This window comes from Anarrhichthys ocellatus, unplaced genomic scaffold (assembly GCF_004355925.1).
Source record: "Anarrhichthys ocellatus isolate YVR2014 unplaced genomic scaffold, GSC_Weel_1.0 scaffold62, whole genome shotgun sequence".
In the NCBI taxonomy this organism is placed as follows: domain Eukaryota; kingdom Metazoa; phylum Chordata; class Actinopteri; order Perciformes; family Anarhichadidae; genus Anarrhichthys; species Anarrhichthys ocellatus.
Genome location: NW_022280092.1, coordinates 1,098,109 through 1,117,291, shown reverse-complemented (window position 1 = coordinate 1,117,291; position 19,183 = coordinate 1,098,109). Strand labels below are relative to the sequence as shown.

The 19,183-nt window shown below is 44.4% G+C and overlaps 2 protein-coding genes across 7 annotated transcripts in view; one reads left to right on the top strand and one right to left on the bottom strand.

The window, feature by feature from the left end:
* Window positions 1–2,731: 2,731 nt before the first annotated feature.
* tecpr1b (tectonin beta-propeller repeat containing 1b) lies at window positions 2,732–14,975 on the bottom strand. Of its 4 annotated transcripts, none has more exons than XM_031872130.1 (26): window positions 14,428–14,972; window positions 14,114–14,214; window positions 13,072–13,393; window positions 12,814–12,993; window positions 12,545–12,667; window positions 12,325–12,447; window positions 11,636–11,810; window positions 11,193–11,293; window positions 11,001–11,102; window positions 9,848–9,975; window positions 9,159–9,739; window positions 8,689–8,810; window positions 8,429–8,584; window positions 8,191–8,340; window positions 7,849–8,006; window positions 7,489–7,616; window positions 6,093–6,186; window positions 5,881–5,977; window positions 5,725–5,804; window positions 5,572–5,628; window positions 5,310–5,484; window positions 4,941–5,076; window positions 4,713–4,805; window positions 4,530–4,636; window positions 4,290–4,409; window positions 2,732–3,701 (listed from the first exon to the last, which is right to left on the bottom strand). In XM_031872130.1, the coding sequence occupies exons 3-26, from the start codon at window positions 13,384–13,386 to the stop codon at window positions 3,570–3,572; spliced, it is 3,633 nt and encodes a 1,210-aa protein (XP_031727990.1). In that variant the 5' UTR covers window positions 13,387–13,393; window positions 14,114–14,214; window positions 14,428–14,972; the 3' UTR covers window positions 2,732–3,569. The 4 variants fall into 4 exon arrangements, with proteins under 4 accessions (XP_031727990.1, XP_031727991.1, XP_031727989.1 ...); XM_031872131.1 differs by having other exon boundaries at window positions 13,072–13,304; XM_031872129.1 differs by having other exon boundaries at window positions 8,689–8,777; window positions 13,072–14,214; window positions 14,428–14,975.
* A 481-nt stretch (window positions 14,976–15,456) lies between these two features.
* The window catches only part of bri3 (brain protein I3), an 18,033-nt gene continuing 14,306 nt past the window's right edge, over window positions 15,457–19,183 (top strand). The window contains exons 1-3 of one of the 3 annotated variants that reach the window (XM_031872143.1): window positions 15,457–16,127; window positions 17,026–17,134; window positions 19,002–19,177. In XM_031872143.1, coding sequence (XP_031728003.1) covers window positions 15,977–16,127; window positions 17,026–17,134; window positions 19,002–19,134 — 393 coding nt within the window. In that variant the 5' untranslated portion in view covers window positions 15,457–15,976 and the 3' untranslated portion in view covers window positions 19,135–19,177. Of the gene's footprint in view, window positions 16,128–17,025; window positions 17,135–19,001; window positions 19,182–19,183 lie in introns of all 3 variants that reach the window. The other 2 variants (XM_031872142.1, XM_031872141.1) reach the window with 2 other exon arrangements.

Genomic DNA, 19,183 nt, shown 5'->3' with positions numbered 1-19,183 from the left:
CTACACAGACGCCCACGAGAACCACGACTTTCAGCAGATAAGACAGGACGCGGTCCAGCGCCCGTCTCGAGCCTCATCACCTCTCCAGCTACATCAACGTGTGATTTAAATTCAGTGCAATTCCACTTGGAGGAGAAAAAAACGAGTTTCTAAATGTTTGCTTTAAAGACTTATCATGCGCATTCCAGGTGTTTGGCTGCTTCTTTTCGTTGCGTGTCCAAGTGCACTCATTTTCCAGGACTTTCACCAAAAAAAGAAATACTTTTTTTATGCTCTGAATTCATCACACTGGGCTGGCAAAACTCGTCACTACAGCCGAATACGAATAAGCTCTTTGATTTCAGCAGACCTGGAACTGAAGATCCAAGCTTTTTCCTCTAACTTTGTTAATTTTGCTCTTTCATGTTGTGCGATTATTTCAGTGGTTGCCTCTTTTTTGGAAGAATGAATTTGTTTTTTTTCGTAACCTCTCGTCGGGTGTTTTTATGTCACAATCTCCTAATTGGAGAGAAGCTGTGTGTGGTATCCTTCTGTACAGCATTTGAATAAGAAGGGTTTAAATTTACCTGAACTAAAAAAAAATAACTCATCTGCAGAGGTGACACACTGAGTGTTCCTTTCTTTATGTTTGAAAGGAACATTTACAGTAAGTAGTTTCATATTTTTGAGACACCCCAGTGAGAATGTTTGGTATTAGACGAGGATTGACATATTAATCCTTTCAGAGACGTGAAATACAGTTGTGAGGAAAAACTAAAGACAAGTTATTAATTTTGTAAAGCTTCATTTTATGCTCTGAAATGTGCCGGAAGTTGCTAGGGATGGGTTTTTTTGACTACTAAGTCACTGGGTCTCTGTCAGAGTGCCTGTGATGCTGTAAAAGACGGCTTCCTGTCACTACAATGTTCAAAATCACACGTTTAGTGAGATTGTGTAAAAAAAAAAATAAGTAGGAGATTTTTATTTTTAAATGTCAAGAATGAAGAAAGGTTGGTGAGCTGTTTGTAAACAGATGTGCAATGAATTTCGTTAATCAGTTGAAATTTTGAGTTCTGGCGAACGTGGCGGCATTTCTTCAGTAAAGTGCAGGGACTTCACAAAAACACTAGAACAAAAACACATGCTGCTGCTTTCATCAGTGTCATGAACAGAGTGGTCTGCCTTTTTTTTTTTTTTTCTTTCTTTCTTTGTGTCAAACTTAATTAACCTGTTCACACGTCACTTCCCTCAATACGGACCCCTCGTCCAGTTGCATTTTGTGAGCATCTCATCTTATCATTTGCAGGCCATACGTCCTCTCTGTGGCTGTGCGCGTGTGTGTCCTGATCAGTTTCTGTAAAGAAGCATAATGCAAACAGTTGTGGATCAAGATATGCTTTCCCTCCAGGGTTTCCATGTACAGCTATAAACACTTTGAAACTGTAGGTTATACAGTTACTGTCGGGTTCTTCAAACACCTTCAAGATTTTGTCACAGCCGACCTGCTGAACAGCTGCACTTCCCCCGTGTTAGATGATGTCCCCGTGCAGAAGGTATCGTAGATGTGAACCTCTGTCAAAACCAGCAGCCTGTGCTTCAGTTAAACTTGAACATTTATTTAAGGAAATCTTGTTTTTATTTGACTACAGTACACATTTGCTTAATCTTGCACATTTGAGAAATGTAACTTAATGTTGAACTGTACTGATGATGTATGTAAATGTACATTATTATTTTTTTTGTCTGTAAATGGGAAATGATGTAACATGAGTTATTGGTATGAGGTTTCATTTTGTAACTTAAAGAGTTGATCAGAGGAACATATCACACGGCATCGGCTAAAAGCAGTTAAATTAAGACACGAAAGCAGATGTGAATTCATTCTGTCCTTTAAACTTGTAGATTTAAAAAAAATTAAAAAAATAAAAATAAATTTTTACTTCATATTTATCATGCTTAGTGTAATTGAATGAAATGTTTATAATTACATTGTTTATTATGAAAATAAATGCAAATAACTTCTAATATGTGCTGCTTTTTTGACATTTCTCTGTGTAGTTGCTGCACAGAGTTAGTTTGTGTTGATCTGTCTGGTGGCCAGCAGGACAAGGAAAATAACGGCTCCTGGCTACAAAAACTGGCTCTTTGGATGCGGAAGGTAATCCCACTGGTGGGAAGAAGCCAGAGCTAGTGTTGGAGGTAGGTAGGCTCCAGCTCCCAGGATAGACGGGATAACTAAACGGCAGCAAAAGTTCTTGTTTCATGCTCAAACACCCCCGTTCACAGAGCCAGAAGGTCATACGAGTTAAGCCGTTTGATTTACACCGACACAAACCTTAATTAAGCGATAAGTCATCAAAATCAGCTGTTTAATTAGTACCTGTACATGTCTTCAAATACTGTAAATATTGTGTTAAGTACTCCAAATTCAACTTATTGGCTCGAAGCTTTCTACCACAGCCTTCTTCAGAAGAAGGGAAGTCGGATGTGTCCCAGAGGTCAGTAATGGGCTGTTGTGTATGGCGTTCAGTAGCTAAGTGATTAAGACCCCTACAGTATAACTATTACGTCCCTGGTTGAATTCTGGCCTTAGTTGCATGATATTACTAGTTTCATAGTGAAACTTTCAGCCTTGCAGTCCATTTATTGAAATAAAAACTTCCAACTCGGGTGAATTACTGTCTGCTCTTTGTCCACAAACTGCATTCCACTTGTTTTCCAGACCGACTGAAATGACGTCCAAACACGAACCAATATTTTTAGACTTTTATTTCACATTTCAATGCCCTTGGAAGGTAACGTTTCAGAGCTGCTGTGAAATTACAACAGTCGCAGTTATGTAGATGGATATGATACTAACAGGAAGAGCTTTATTGCAGGAGGATAGAGAGCGGCGACATCTTTCAATGTAGATGGAATTTCCCAGGTTACTCTGCGAGTTAAGAACGCATTGTGAAGTATGAAGATTTGTTTTTAAAAAGCCTTCAATATTAAAAACACTCCATTGCAAACATATAATAGGCCAAAACATATGGAGAAACAAAATTCAACAAAAGCATAATAAATAAATAAATAAATAATTGAAAGCACATGCAAAAGTATAACAGGCAAAAACAAACAACAAAACAAGATTTTAGTAACCGAGACAATTTCGGCTACTGTGGGATTGTGTGTTTGAAGACGAGTTAGTGTAGTAGCCAAGCCTTAGCCCTTTATCGAAGAGTCCCACCCTCTGAGGTTTTCACAGGATACCGTATATAGACGAATAAAAGCTATTGCTAGATCCCAAAACACCCAATAGCCAAAGCCTAGTTAGATCAAACACGTGCACTCACTTTTACATTTTTATCCCACAACACGTCAAGATCCATTAAATGCTCTTTGTGCTCCCTTTCTCTTGTTTGGTCACCACTGCATCCTGCATTACTTCCTGCCTGGGAAACAAGCCAGGAAGTAACATTCATCCATCGATCAGGAGTGTGATTGTGCATTCCCTTTACATGAAGGGATAATAAGAGCCCGTGGGAATGGTCTGAGGAGACAAATGTGGATCCAGGCACAAACAGGGCGGAGGAGGAGGAGGGATGGCGCTACACGCCCACAGCGTTCCCGTTCACCTGTGTGGGGGGCAGCGGGCTGCGTGGGGCTCCGACAGGAGGAGGATGGGGGGCGCGAGGAGCCTCTGCTGAGTTCCCCCTCACACTGATGTGCTCCCATCCTCCCTGGGAGTCAAAACACACAATAAAAATAAAAGACTTACTTGCACATTACTTAACTTGTGCACTAGAGGGCACTAACGAGGCCATAACACACTGGAAACGTGTTTCAAACCCTGTTAAAAAAATAGAATAGAATAGAAACGGTACAATGTGTGTCGTGGTGTCATCACTGTGAGACTCTGCCATCTTCGGTTAACCAGAAACCTTTTATTTGCACTATTTCATGTCTGTATCAGATGTATAGTAGTCCCGCGCTGAAAACAGTCCTAAACAAATGCCGTATTTACTCCGGTTGCTGTTAAAAACTACAGTGCCCAGCTGTTTTAGGAAGTTACCGAGCTTTCTTTCTAATCAAACTACGTATGTACGAGCTGTTTTTAAAGTATTGAAAGACATTTACATTGTTGTTTTGGTCTTTTCATCGGATTTGTTGACAATAACAAAAATACATCTTTCTTTAAAAGTAAATAGCTTTTTTTCAATACCCTGGAGTGCTGACAATAAAAGTTAATATTAAGGTCAAAAGCTTTTCTTTCTTCTTATTATTTATATGTGAATTAGAGTGGGTATACTTCAGGATCGCGGACTCACCCCTATACCATAGTCCCAGGACTGGCCCTTGGGCTGCATGGGTCCCACCCCCAGCCTGTGGCAAACAGCTCCAGGAGTCTCAGCCGGGAAGCATGGAACTCCCTCTGCTATGATCCACACCTGGAGAGAACAAACAGCACTGAGCCAAACACTAGTTTATCAACATATACAGTTTACACTCTGACCCCACTATATATATATATCCTGCCAACTACTGATAAAACTAAACCAGTGCCGGACCTGGTCTAGCGGTCCCACAGAAACCTTGGTGACGTTGTTAGAGATGAGCTCCCAGGCTGAGCCCTGAGGGTAGCTGGGGGTGAGGCCCTGTCTGATCCACAAGTTACCTGTATGAAGATAAGGAAAAGGGTTAACTGGATGTTCTAATGAAGTAAAAAAATATTAAGGTTTACTGCTACTCACTGTTTTCATCCACAGCAAAGACAGAGGTCCTCCCAACAGACAGCTGTCTGAGAGTCTGCCTGGGGGGAGACGGGATGTGGTACCAGCATTCTCCTGTAGGGGGACCAGAGCGCTGCAAAGTTTACTGCCTTGAACTCAAACAATAATAATAATGCTGCAAACAGGACGGAAATTATATGTTGTAACGCAAGCGTAATGCGTTATAAGAGTTTCACATCTTCAACAGACCTGCGGGGTTTTGTGGGGAGACGGACCCTCTGTAGAACACCGCTCCGTCCTTTGCGATGGCCCACACCTGGTTTGCTCCGCCGATAGAGATGGACTTGAAGGGCTGGTCTGTGCCCACGTGCAGCCAGGAGCTGCCCTGTGGGATCAGACGGACTGGAGTTAGAGAGAAGACGTTTGCAGGGAACAGATGAATGCAAACACTTTGAAGGAATTACCACGTTATTGTAATCAGGACATAAGAATCTAAGATCTAGGAATATAAATTAGTAAATCTAGAAATATTTCCTGCTGCACTCACTGTAAATCTCTCTTAAGATCTAAAAATGAATAAATGTCTAGAGTCAGAATTTGTTTTTCAGCAAATCTCACTGCAGGATTTTGGGGGCTGACACCCAGACGACACAGGACGTCTCCCTTGTCGCTGAGGGCCCAGACGGGGACCTGCTCCATCCTGCTCTGGGCCAGGCATGGCATCAGACAGATGTCCGTCAGACGGATGGGTGGGACCTGCTGCCACGGACCTCTCAATGTGATCTTACACTTCCTGTACGCAGAATATCGGATTATTTTAATGCCAAAGGAACCGTGAGTTACAAACCACAGAAATGTCAGCGAGTGTGTGTTTGATTACCTGGTCCATCTTCTGCGCCTGACAAAGTCTTTCATGGTTTTGTGGCCATGAAACGTCCTGTAGGAGGGAGATCAGTCAGACAAATGGAACACCGCTCTTTCTTATTACAATGCTGATCTTTCTTTTACATCCTGAGAAATAATAATAACGTACGTGGGGAAGTCTGCAGCATACTGCCAGCCTTCTTTGTCTGTCCCTCCAGGGACGCTGTAGTCCACAGCCCACTCTGACACCTGAAACACAGGTCGGTGGATGAGAATTAGCCGGCGATGAAACAAGAAATTAAATGTGTTTTCCGATCGCACCTACCCAGGACCACTGAGGGGAGGGCGGGTGTGTGTTTCCTTTGGTGCACTCCTTCAGTCCGCTCTCATCGCTCCACATAGGCCGGTCAGTAGGAAGTCCTCTGGAGCCAAAAAAAAACGCCAAAAAGTTTATGTTTTCAGAGTAGACAAAGACAGCCCTGTCAACAGCTACAAAGATTGAGATAAAGACATTTGTAATAGATGAAATGTTCCTACTTGTCTGTATATCCCGTCATAGGGTTCCACCTTTGGTTCTCATACACATGGACACTCCTCACATCAGTCTGCTGGTGCATCTGAACTGCATCTCCTGCCGTAAACACAAGCATGCACAAAAAATGTAATGCCAGCTCTGAATTAGTTACAGATGTCAGTGCAAACATTTCTCTACAGCTGCAAGAGATGCTTATTAAGCAATTGCACACAAAACTACAAGCTGTCAGCAAGAAGATTGATTATTTCCTGTGTGTTAGCAAGTGAATAATGAATTATGTAAGAGACATAAATTTGACATTTAAAGTAAACAGCTCTGCAGCTGATCTTCATTAGAGATTTCTGTACCAATTATAGATTATGGAATGAGCATTTAGCATATAAATATAAAATAACATGGCTTGTATTTCAAGTGAATCTAAGCTTGAGAAGTTTTCCAGCAAATATTTTCCATGTTTACTTGATACATAATTAAGCAGTTTAAAAATCAAAATAAAAAATCATCACAGATCAATTTTACTGGGCCCCTTAGGACCCATAAATGGTTTCTACATACACTGAACACTTTTCTTTTTTCTCCCATTTTTCAAGAGTTGAAATAAAATTATTTTTCTAAGCACACAAAATCCTTTTTTGTAAACAAATGTGTTTGAATTGGTGTTAGTGAAGACTTTTGCTTTGCCACAGTAATGCATCCACCTGACAGGTGTGGGACATTAAGACGCTGATTAAACAGCATCATTATTACACAGGTGTGCCACTCTAAAACAATGCACTTTTATCACACAACACAATGCCACAAATGTCAGTTTTGAGGGAGCGTGCCATTCGCATGCTGACTGCAGGAACGCCAGCAGAGCTGCTGTTCATCTGCCGCCATCACCTCATGCTGCAGCATGATAATGCACGGCCCAGTGTTGCAAGGATCTGCACACAACAGGCCCTTCTCACAGCAGCCAACGGTGACACATCGTTTGCAGGGTAAACACAGGTGTAATCAATAACCCGGCTATGAAACGTCAAAATGAATGCTGTGAAAAATGTCGATTCCTTGAAGCTGAACACATTTCAAGATAAAACAGGCGGGCTTTTAATGTGACCAGCCCAAGGCACACCTGTGTAATAATGATGCTGTTTAATCAGCTTCTTAATGTGCCACACCTGTCTGGTGGACGGATCAAGCGCTCACTATCCTGGATCCAAACTAATTTGTAGACACAATTTGAGATAAATAAGCCTTTTGACTGCATATAAAAAGTCTCAGATCTTTTTTTTCTCATGATGAATGGGAGAAAAAACAAAAGTCTTAATATTTTTGTTCCGTGTATGAATATCAATAAGTCCACGGGTGTAGATGATTACTGAATTATTTTTGTGGGAAACATATGGGTAAGTTTACCCGGGGTGGGCTGTTGCCCATTGTGCCCGCTGTAGACCCAGGCGGTGCCGTCCCACCCGACGCCCCACACCAGCCCCAGACTGTTAGACTCTACACAGCGCAGGTGACCCGGGACCTGCCGCCAGAACCTGCAGCACCATACAGCGGAAGCACCCAGCATTAGCCACATTATTGTTAGCACACAGAGACAAGGTGCTGCCCACACAGTGTGGAAGAGATTTCACCATGCAGAGCAGTGTGTTAGCATGTTAGTGATATGTTAACTGACATGTAGCAGAATTAAGATAACGTAAGCACAAAAAAAAGCTGATGGGGAAACTAGATCTACTGGAAAAATCTACTATTTGGTATCAGTCTCACATGAGGTCACAGGCCAGTGTGTGTGCGGGAGCTTCCAGAGAGAAGGACGGCTCGTGGACCATGATGTCTCCCTTTGAGGTCGTGGACCACAGGGCCTGTCTGGACGGGGGTCCTGTGATCCCTCGACACTCACAGCAACAGTCAGACAACAGGCACAACTAAACCCATAGGACAGAGGAACAGGGAATGTGATCAGCAATGGGCTTCAGCTAGTAAACGTAAAAATACCACTAAAGTAGAAGATGAAACATTCTACCGAACATGCAACGCGCTAAGCTACGTTTTCACTGTAAGTGTTCCTCTGTGTGCTTAAAAATATGTATTGTTCTGTGTAACTGTTACCCAGTCATTCATGTCCTTTTCAGTTTGTGCTGCCAGAACCAGGGGCCACCTCTGTTTGGTCCTTTGGGTGGTGTACACAGCAAAGGCATAGTGGCAGTCCATGAACACTGGAACCAGCGCTGTCACTTCATGTACAAACACATGAACGTACTGTGCGAAAAAAGAGAGAAGAAAGTGAGGATGAAGAGGGCGAACAACTGTGAGTAGACAGGTGAGAATTTGACTGACCGTAACCAACCTTTTTCTCATCATACTGTGTGTAGTAGACAAAGAAAATGCTGTCCTTCCCGCCGTCAGACTTGGTGGACTGCTCGAGAGCAACACTCACATCCACCCAGCGCTGAGGCTTCCAGTCTCTCCACCAGCGCAACGCACCTTTACGCACCCACACCGACTGGCGAAGGAAACGGGAGGATGTGACCACACGGAGAGGAGATGTGATCAATCCAAGACGGAACGGAGGAGTTTAAGAAAAGTGTCAAACACAAGCAGTCTTACGTGGCTTCTCTCCAGCGGCTTCTTGCTGATCTCCTCTCTGTTCTGCTGCTGCTGCTGCTGCTGCTGTTCGCTCCACGCTGCTGACTGGACTGGAGTCAGAGACAGGGAGCTGGTGAGAGGACCTGACAGACAAGTCAGACGTTTAGACAGACAGACAGACAGACGGACAACCATAGAGATGACACACACAGTATATCTCTATACATGTAAATGCCCAAACGCACAACACAGAGTACAACAGTCAGACACAGATAAACGGATATAAACTGACATAAGTTCCATTGAGGTGTTTACATTATTGTGGGTACTCTCACTCCATTCACATGCAATTTTCATCAGCCATCATCTCACCTGCAGATCTCTTTTATTTATTCAACACGTTTTTGGTGGGGGGGGGGGGGATTGTTCATTTAATTGTCTGTAAATAAACATAAATTCTGAAAATCACTGCATGCTGGCTGTCCATGTACCTGTGGGACTAAGCCAGCTGATCTGTGAACTTGCGTCCACATCGCAGCCTCCACCAGAGACCCAGGTCCACACCGGTGCGTCCTCTACTCCAACACCATGAGAGGTCTCCAGAGTCCCCAGGGCGCCCGACGAGGCCTGTGCACATCGGGCTGCTTCGGCTCCCTCCAAATCCACATTCATCCAGGGGACGTCGTGTCCCGCCGTCTCCGGGGTCGGGAGTATCGGAGCTGGGGACGGCTCCTCGACTTCTTCCTGCGGTACCTCTGTGATGGGGAGTTGGGGAGTGGAGGTTTTGTCCCGGTCTGACACCAGGCTGTTGATGAAGCTGTCGCTTGCAGGGATAAATGGTTTGGGGGCATCCTGTTGTAAGGCCGAGGGAGGGTCCTCTGTTTTCAGGGGAGGTGTAGGTGTGTCCACTCCCCCTAAAGGGAGAACAGAGGGGGCTGCTGCCTCCAGGACTGGGAAGTCTTTAGTGCCGTTCTGTGGATCAGGAGGACCTAACTCTGAGTCGGAGTCAGTGCAGCTCAGAAGGGAGCTTTTTAAGGCCTCAGCCAGCTGGTCACCAATCTCACTCTCCTTCCTATTAAACAACGCATATGGACAGAGCAGGAGAAGATAAGGGATATAATCAGATCAGTTTCATTACAAGATTCAAAGGGATTAAACTTGATCCTGTATTCATACAGACCTGGGTGGGATAACCTCTTTACTATTCCCCCATTGGGCAGAAACAGGAATCCAGCCGCTCCCGCTTGGTTCAGACAACGTCACACCCATTCTGAAATACAGGCCTCGGTCCTCACCTACCGCCCACACCTGGCAGAAAGAAAAGAGAAGAAAACAATGTAGAACAACAAAGGTGAACCACAACAATCACAGGCGCACACGCCTGTTGTGGCGTGCTTTTTACTGAACCATTAATTAAATTCATAAGAGGAAAAACAACAAAAACTAATAGGATAAATGTGGCAGAATCCTGTCAAATAAAATAGAAAAACACTTGTCTTCACTCTTCAAAGGTGTATCAGTGGCACCAGTCGGTCACAGGCAACTGTTACTTTATAAGGCAGTATACTGCAACACTGGCGCCTGCCACCTCACACAAGCTATATCCATAATTATCCATATCCAACCCTGAAATATGAAATATGGGATATGATGACGACGGCTTGTCCAGCTTCTAATTAGGGAGTCTCCCATATGTCAGGCCAGTAGGAATATATTCTGGGGATATATATAAGGCTGGGCCTGAGGTGCTACTGCTGGGACATTGGCTGGGAACTGCTGGCTGGACTCGTGTTACAGGGCAAACGCGGGGCAGGACTCGCGGCCAGAGGTAGAGGTGCTGGGGGGGGGGAACAGGGGTGAGAGACAGAAGGGGAGGAGGTGTGAGGTGTGGGTTTGCAGTGCTAGCAAAGTCCTCAGCAGTGAGATACAGAGAGAAAGCCTCTCTGACCCTGACCCCAACCCTGATCTGGCTCGTCCTGAAACCAGATCCAAAAGCCGAGGGTAAAGTGAATCGGTCAGAGGGGAAGCAGCTCGAGTGCAGAGGAAACACGCTACAGTCAGGTTGTCAGGAATCAAAAAGGCTGGAACGATCACTATAAATCTAATTATTGATCATAAAATGTCATGGTCAAAAAAAAGTGTTGTTTCTGGTGTCAAATACATTTAAATGTTGTTTTCAAAAATGATTTCTTCCTAAAATAAACATCCTACATTGTTGAACCTACATATTTGTTAAATCATACCTTAAAGAGGAAATTCAATGCATTGTGATCAGGCTTTAGGCTCTAATCCAAAAGGTGCGACGATGAAATGATCAAGAGAAATCTTCTCACCTGTTCGTTGAGTCCTACATCCACCACCATCATCTCCCCTCCGATGCTGATCCAGCCGGAGCCACAGGGGTTGTGGGAGTTCACGCCACGCCTGAACCACACCTGGAACCACACGCACACAAAACAAACAGATATGTTACCGTCACAATGAACAGCAGCTATGTAGTCGGAGCGTGAGGAATATAGATTCACCTTGTAGTCTTTAGTGACCACCCAGACCACACTGACTCCAACGGCCACATGAAGCGCTTCAATCTCCTTTCCTGGTGATTCCAGCTCTACCCACGATGTGCCTGATGGAAGAAAAAATGCCGCATGTTTACTGACACAGCATGAAGGCAAGCTGTCGCCATTCCCACATGACAACACCACAGGTGGTCTATCCGGTGAGACTTGCACCTTGGATTAAAGTCAATTTCCATCTATTCTTAAAGGTTTTGCGTCCATTTTCCAAACTACTTTTTATATGTACAGTATAAAAATAGAAAGGTACCTCATATACTATGATGCTGTAACTAAGAAAACTCTCTTATCCAGAGAATTTGTATCATAAAGTCAAAAAGCAATCTAGATGAAGAGAAACAAAGGGCGTATCCTGTGGGTACATGTAAATGTGAATTACAGTGAATACTGACCAGTCGGGCTGTCCAGGCTGAGGCCAGTACGGACCAGCAGGTTCCCATCCCACAGTAATGCCCACAGGAGGTCCCCGGGGCCAGCCGATAGCTGAGCCACCTCCTTGGGCACTTCTATTTCCTCCCATCCGGAGCCCTCTGGGACCCGAGGGTGGATACCCTCCCTGAACCACACCTGCAGGGTAAAGATATGGTGCATGGTATAGCATGATCCACAAGGGTGTATCCGTATAGAATAATAGAGCATCAAACCATATCTGATGCATACTTTTATACTATATACAGGATTTAATTATCTCCAGAGTACATAAGTAAGTTTGACTATGTAAATATGAAGTCATGCTGCCCTCTTGTGGCCAGAAATGATAAGTGAACAACACTAAAAAGCAGCTTGTCGCTTCAAAATCTGACTGACATCTAAATTTGAAGCATTGTATCTCATGTTAGCCTGTATGAGTGGAGTGTTCAACAGCAGTGTAGAGGTTGTCTAGGGGGGAAATGCCCACTACTGTGAACAGCAGGGCATCTTCGGTGCTGCATCAACTTTTCAGGAACTTTTAGTGTTTGCTGATAAATCCCAGGGTTGCAAATTCTCAAAACCATAGTGAGGGGAGCATGTAATCCTTCCCTTTAGCTAGGTGTACTCTACATGCACATTTGTCACAAGACTGTTGGTCCAGTAGACTGACCTCTCCTTGTTGGGACACGCCCCAGAGGTTGGGATACCTTCCAGACTGGTCACTCATCTCCCAACCACCGCAGCTTATGTCACAGAGCGGCAGCGGCGGCTTCCTTGGATAGTCCAGGGGGATCTGCAGAAAGACAGTGGCTTTGTTTTGAGTCTTCAGTCGGAAACCTGTGCTGAACTTTTCCAAACTGATATTTCTAATAACCAGAGAGTGTCCACACCTTTGCCCAGGTGCCTTGTGCTGTGTATCTCCTGTAGCGGATCCACCGCCTGCGACGGACACAAGAGTTCCACTTCTTGTCCGGGGAGAAGTTAGCGGGGAAGTCGACCGCATACTCCCAGCCCTGAAGAGACACACAAACAGAGCCTCACTAGAGGTGTAGGTCAAGTGTGGTAACACACTTTATATCGCATGCATCAAAATTAGAAAGACAGAAAGCAAGAAAGATCCATAGACATCCATTAAAAAGGGCACTGTGTTGTTTCTTACCCCAGTCTGGTTGGGTTCTCCACAACTCTGATCCACATACCAGTCTCCCTCCCACTCCCAGCTGCGGGAGGGCAGCTCAAAGCTGTGGAGCGGTAGAGGATTCATCCCGGTCACGTCGCTCCACGGCCAGCGGTCGGTGGGCAGCAGTGTGTCAGTGAAGCTGTCCACCGGGTTCCACCTCTGAAAAACACGCACGGAGCAACAGCGCTTGAGCATTAACCACATTACAGCGTCTGCTTTGTATGTGCATCAACGTACCTGGTTTTCATAAGTCTCCTCCCGGTAGCGGATGGAGGTCTCGCTGGGCATCATGTTGAGGTAAACGTGGTGGTCGCAGCCGATGCCCCAGCAGCGGCCCTTCCCCGCAGTGACACGCTTCAGCTCCAGCAGCTTGTCATCTGCACGCTCCCAGCGCTGGCCAGCTGTGGAAAGGCTGGACACCCTGCCGTACACATCCACGGCCCACAGCAGCGTGATGGGCATGGTGGCCCCTGAACGGAGACAGCAAGACAGCACTCCTCTTTCCAAGCGGTCTGGTATATATTGTATGACTCTTGTGCACTTGAGCGTCATTGATATCCTGAAGAGACACAACCTTGAGTAGAGGCTACATTTACATTTACATTTATCCTTGAATAAGGACTGTTGTTTCCCCAGTCTAGTAGTGTGCATGAGCTACATGTTTATGTAATGAGATGTGTCATATCATCAGAATTATGTGGTTATTGTCTATTATTATATTCCAACTTTACTCTCAAAGTTTGGACTATTGTCTTGAATTCTGACTTTAGTCTAACATTTTAACTTTGATCACAAAATATTCCCAATCTTCTATTTTTTTTTTAATTCTTTTGTGGGATTCATTTTAGATTATTTGTTTTTTAGTAACCACTAAAGCGTGGCAATGGGCTTTTAACTTGAAATTTCTGACCGGAAGTTTGGCGTTTATTCCAGCCATTTAGCTTGACACTCGATTGATACTAATCCTACAGTATTGACAGTCACTATGATGCCTCGACTGCCACTATACAATCAAACAGGCCTTTATGCGGTTTATTTACATGAAATGTAATATTAGGTCATGTGATCTCAACCAGCCGCTTGAACTTTATTCTCTAATTAAAAAAGACGGAACCAAAAAGAGTAAACGTAGCCTATCACCTTACATCGTTTTATGTTTCATTAGACTGCAATTTCCTGTAATGAATTTAACCTACCTTAAAGCCTGCAGTGTATCTTTACACACAAATACACACACATACACACGCGCGCGCGCGCACACAGAGCACCCTAACGTCACCTGGATATAGGTGTCCGATCCGCGGTTGTCAAGGGAGTATCAACACACGCAACGTGACATCAGGTGCAACAGCCGATACCTGCCATCTCCGAGGCTCCGTGCTATGGACACATTTAAAAAAAAACAAAAAACAACTCAAGTTAGTTCCCAGCAGAGGAAGTTATTAAAGCATGCGATGCAGCGTGCAAACACAGACAGCTGACATGGAGTCGAATGCCGCAAAGTCGGCTATAAGCTGTTTACATCTCCAGGTCTCAGGGCTGCAGTCACAAAACCCCCTCAGAGGCTTTCACAACACGTACACCATCACTTACAGACGAGGCTCTGTCGCGAGCAACACCTTTTGGAGACGACGAGTAGAGTCATTCATGCATATTCCGGCTGCGGTATTTAATTTACATTCCGGGACCGGAGGAATGCTCCCGACTAACTCCCGAGACCACAACAGGAAATGGAGGAAGTGTCGCTCTGATTGGCTGAAGCTCTGCAGGGAGTGTGGGATCTCTTCCTCCTATTGGTGGAACAAGATGAGCTCCTGGTATTCTTTCTTTTCTTTTTTTTCTTTTTTCCGACACCCGCTGATTGACGCGTATATTTCAATAATTTATTCAGCGTCTAATGAATTACTGAGGCGCGAGGTTGGTTTTACGTGTTTGGCTACAGTTTGGAATATTCCATCACAAACCAACAGCTCGACCTGGATGAAAGGAAAATACAAACTAATTAACACTGATGTTTGACATCAGTGGAAGTACATTTACTCACGTACTGTGTACACTACAGACCCCCAGGTAGGGTTGTAGGAACTTTTAATGTACTTAAGTATTTACATTTTATGAAACCTTTCCTGTCCGGTTAAGTAATAAAGTATTTCCAAATTTGGTGACATTTATTTGGAATTTTTCTGATAAACTGGAAGACGGAGTTCTCCTTTATGTGTTGATGAAATACTTCTTAAGATAAATAGAGTATTTGAAAAGCAAATTTGTGCAAATAAATAAACATCTAAACGAGTCCCCCGGCCAGCTCCCTCATCCTTGGGGGGGGGGGGGGGGGGGTCCCAGGTTCAGCACCTTGGACAGAGGCAACAGTCATCAGCCATCACCTCATATCTATTTATATGACTGACTAAATATGATGATGTGAATCAAATATTATGCAACATTAAGGGTAACCCACTCCTAATAAGGATATAGTTATGTAAGTCCCAGTGTGAACACGTGTCCCCTCCACACATGGGGAGTACTCGATCTGTGACAAATTGCACTCCGCTGACTTCATTGTGTGAACCATTGGGCCTGCCATTCGGCACCGGGAGGTCACGGTGCTCTGCGGTTCACTGCATGCAGCGCTGAGCCTTTTATTTCCGTGCACTGTCGCTTTAAGAAGCCTCTCGGTGCGCAGAGGCGCAGCTCATCACATGATTCTTCTCTTGTGACAATCCAGACAGAAAGGAAAAGCCTCGCGGAGTTCCAGCCGAGTTAGAAGACCCTGTGATGACAGATTAACTGTCGTATTGGTGCCAAAGGACTAACTACAAGGAGGGCGATGGAGTTAAGTTAACTATTACCGGAGAGAGCAAGACCGTTCCTTGTCTTTGAAGGGGAAATACTTAGGGTTGTTGCGCCAAAGAGGACAAAGTTGGCGCATGGAGAGGGACGAAGTTTCATTCTTTTTGCGCAGCGTCTTTTCCCTTTTGTTTTTCTCGCCACTGCGTGTCATACCAACGTCACACGGCTTTTCGGACAACCAAAGTCAAGTAAACGGAAGGTTCGTTTTCGCGTCGCTGAAGAATTAAAAAAAAAAAAAAGTTAAGGGGGCCAGACAACGAGACAACTTGAGGACGCATCACGTCGGTTTGAGATGGTGGACAACAAGCCTCTTCTTCAGGAGAGACCCCCCTCCTACGCCAGCGTCCCGGGGGCTTATGAGTACGGCCCGCAGCCGCAGCCCGGCTATGGGGCCATCCCGTCTCCGGCCCCCCCGCCGCCCTACCCGTACCCCGCCGGACAAGGCAAGTAGCCCCCGTATTGCGTCGCACACGTACATGTTCCACATTTACCCGGCCGGAACGTGAAGCCGCCAGACGAGGAAGAGAGGGCTCACTGCTGCTCACTTCCGTCTTCGTTTCACGTGAAGCTCAAATGTCGCTTTTATTGTGACTCGGGAGTCTGGCAGCCACACTGTTTTTGTCTCAAGGGGGCCACAATTTACACCAATAAGTGTGACTTAAGTAACAAATACCGTGGAAGAGAAAAGTTTCGTTGATCAGGCGCTCCAATGCTACGCATGCGCAGTAGGGCAATAGCGATGTCTGGTTTTTATACTGACTAGTTTTTGCTAAAGGAAATATGCGCCTTTTATTAAGGTAGTACAGGCTTAAATAAGAGGTAAATTAACCAAAAATAACAACTTTATTGTCGGATTATTTACAATGTCGACACTGGTTCGTGTTTGCATCAGAGCTGCAGTGACAAGGAAGTTACTCTGTCATACAAAAAAAAAGTAAATTGCTTGTAACTTCCTGTTTGCTAAATGTTCTTGTAGTCTGTTGTTGCAATTATTGTAGAAGAGTGCAGGCATTTGTACAGGTAATCTGTGTTCCAGTAAGAGTTTTATGTCTCTCACACAGGGAGGCGTCCTTATCAGACACATGTGTTGTAAACGAGCATGGTTATGGTATCAAAGTTTACTGGTTAACGCAAATACAACTGCAGATGGACACAGGTGGTAAACAAAACAAAATCAATATGCCCCGAGGGTCAGTGGAATGAACTTGTGAATCCCCAAATGTCCTACAAACACAAAGCAACACAAAGCCAAACATGATGATGTGGTTAATTGTTAATTTTTGTTGTTGTTATTTACAGTGAACGTAGACCCAAATATGTCTTCCCTTCTCTCATCCACAGGGTACGCATCAGCCCAAATGAACCCTGCCATAGCCCAGCAGCCCTACCCTGGCACTTACACCATCGTACAACCGTCTGTCGTGGTGGTCGGGGGCTGCCCCGCCTGCAGGTGAGAAAACACACACACACACACACACATGCACATAGATGTGTATATCGGCTCGTGGTTAAAGACGAGCGTCCCATGTTCACCGTGACTAAGCCGGTTTCTGTCCGTGCGTCTTCCTTTGGCCCGTCTTATTTTCAATGCCGCCGTGTGTATGTTGTCTACAGTGTGACCTCGGTGTTAAGCGGATGTGACTTTCAGTTGTGGAAGATGTTATTTTTACATTGGTTTCACTGGGCCTGAGTCAACATCCTGTCAGTCAGATGATTTCAGCCTCAAACATGTGACGGGTCAGATCCAGGCCAAGGGGGTTACAGGACACGGTTCACAGAAAATGAAAAAAAAAAAGACAATAAGATATCGTCCCAGCCACTTGTTGTATGTGAATAATGAAATACAACGTTTATCTACTCCGGGGACTGAAGGGAGCAGGTTGGGCAGGTTTTCGTAGCAGGATAGTTTATTGTTGTCACGAGGTGAAGGAATACTTCTGTTCAGTTTTACATGAACTGAAAGTTCACGTGGTTTAATATGCCACAGTTCTCTGGCACCAGTGTACAAATACATTGTGTAAACACTTGCTACATGGCACCGCAGCACAGAGCGTGGTGTGGTGCCACGGTAGGTCAAACACGTCCTGTTTTTAGGAGCTATTCTAATCTTAATAAGGTTAAATCCCTGCAGCAGAATCTGATATTATCAGTGTAATTAAGGACTATTTATCAAGATTAAAAGTCAGAAATCCACATTTATGTGAAAGGTCTTTCACAGCATTAGCTTCAGGTGCTTTCCAGAAGCAGCTTCTAATCTCCCTTCTCTTTAGGGTTGAGTTTGAAACATTGCATTTGTTAATTCCTTCTCGGGCCCTCCAGCAGATTTACTGGTTGCGCTGATTGGTGTGGAGCAGTCATGAGACCGTGGTTGGCACTTTGTTCACCGTGAGTCTGAGAGAACAAAACAAGTTGCTTCATGTTCTGATAACTATTTGTTGTTATTGTTTTTTTATGTCACAGGAGACGCACATCCTTTCTAGGTTGTACTTTATTTTCTCTGAAGATCTTTTGACCGTAAGTCAAAAGCTTAGCAGACTTTAGCCTCGGATGAGTTTAAGCAAGAGAAGTAAATAATTGGCAGATTTAACTTTGAGTTCTTTCAGGTCAGACTCGTACAGAGAGGTGTCTTCTTGATGCCTGTTTACAGTGGCATGTCAGGACATGGTTCAGAATGGAGAGATTTCAGAGAAGCATTCAGTAAACTGTGATCACAGCGTGATACTTCTCAGACCATCTGTGACCTATTAATAATAAACTACATTATTATCAGTTCCATTGTTTATTCTGTGTGATAAATGGTAAAAAAAGAAATGTAAAAGGTACTCCGTCCCTCCTACAGAAGAGCAAGACAGTCAGGGTTTTTGTTGTCTTGTGTCTCTTTTTCTGTGTCTCTTCAACAAGAGGTTGTGACCCAGTACGCCGTTCAGTAATCCATATCCATATAATAGTTTGGATGAATCTGCCGCCACATCATGACATTTTTGTGGCACACTATACTTTTAATGAATTTTATGATGCACTACACCATGACTTTTTATGGCATGCTGTATAATATTTTTATGACAAACTATAACATGGCTTTTTTTTTTTATGACTTTTTTTATGTCTTAATTTGTCCGTCTGTCTATCGGACGTACGGACGTCCCAACGCGATATTTCAGGAACGCACAAATCACATTTTTGGCCATAACTCAAGAATTGATATGCTAATTTTGACAATTTCACACTAATGTCTAACCGGATAAAAGGATGGAGTGATGACATTTTAGACGGACATCGATTAAAAAAAAAAAAAAAACTGTGTGTGTGTGTGGCAGAGTTGGTGTCCTGGAGGATGACTTCACTTGCCTGGGGATCCTGTGTGCCATCTTCTTCTTCCCCCTGGGTCTCCTCTTCTGCTTCGCACTGCGTCAGAGAAGGTGTCCCAACTGTGGCGCCTCTTTCGGTTAGAGGGACCAAACCGCAGCTCATGCACCTGCTCGTGCTCCCATGCATGCAC

What these genes read in the sequence shown, in the direction of transcription:
- tecpr1b (XM_031872128.1), bottom strand. Translation starts at nt 13,485, where the DNA reads ATGCACACTACTAGACTGGGGAAACAACAGTCCTTATTCAAGGATAAA. An exon ending in ACACTGGCCTGTGACCTCAT is followed by an intron (nt 7,617 to 7,848) that starts GTGAGACTGATA and finishes ATGGTGCTGCAG; the next exon opens with GTTCTGGCGGCAGGTCCCGG. An exon ending in ATGACGGGATATACAGACAA is followed by an intron (nt 5,978 to 6,092) that starts GTAGGAACATTT and finishes TTTTGGCTCCAG; the next exon opens with AGGACTTCCTACTGACCGGC.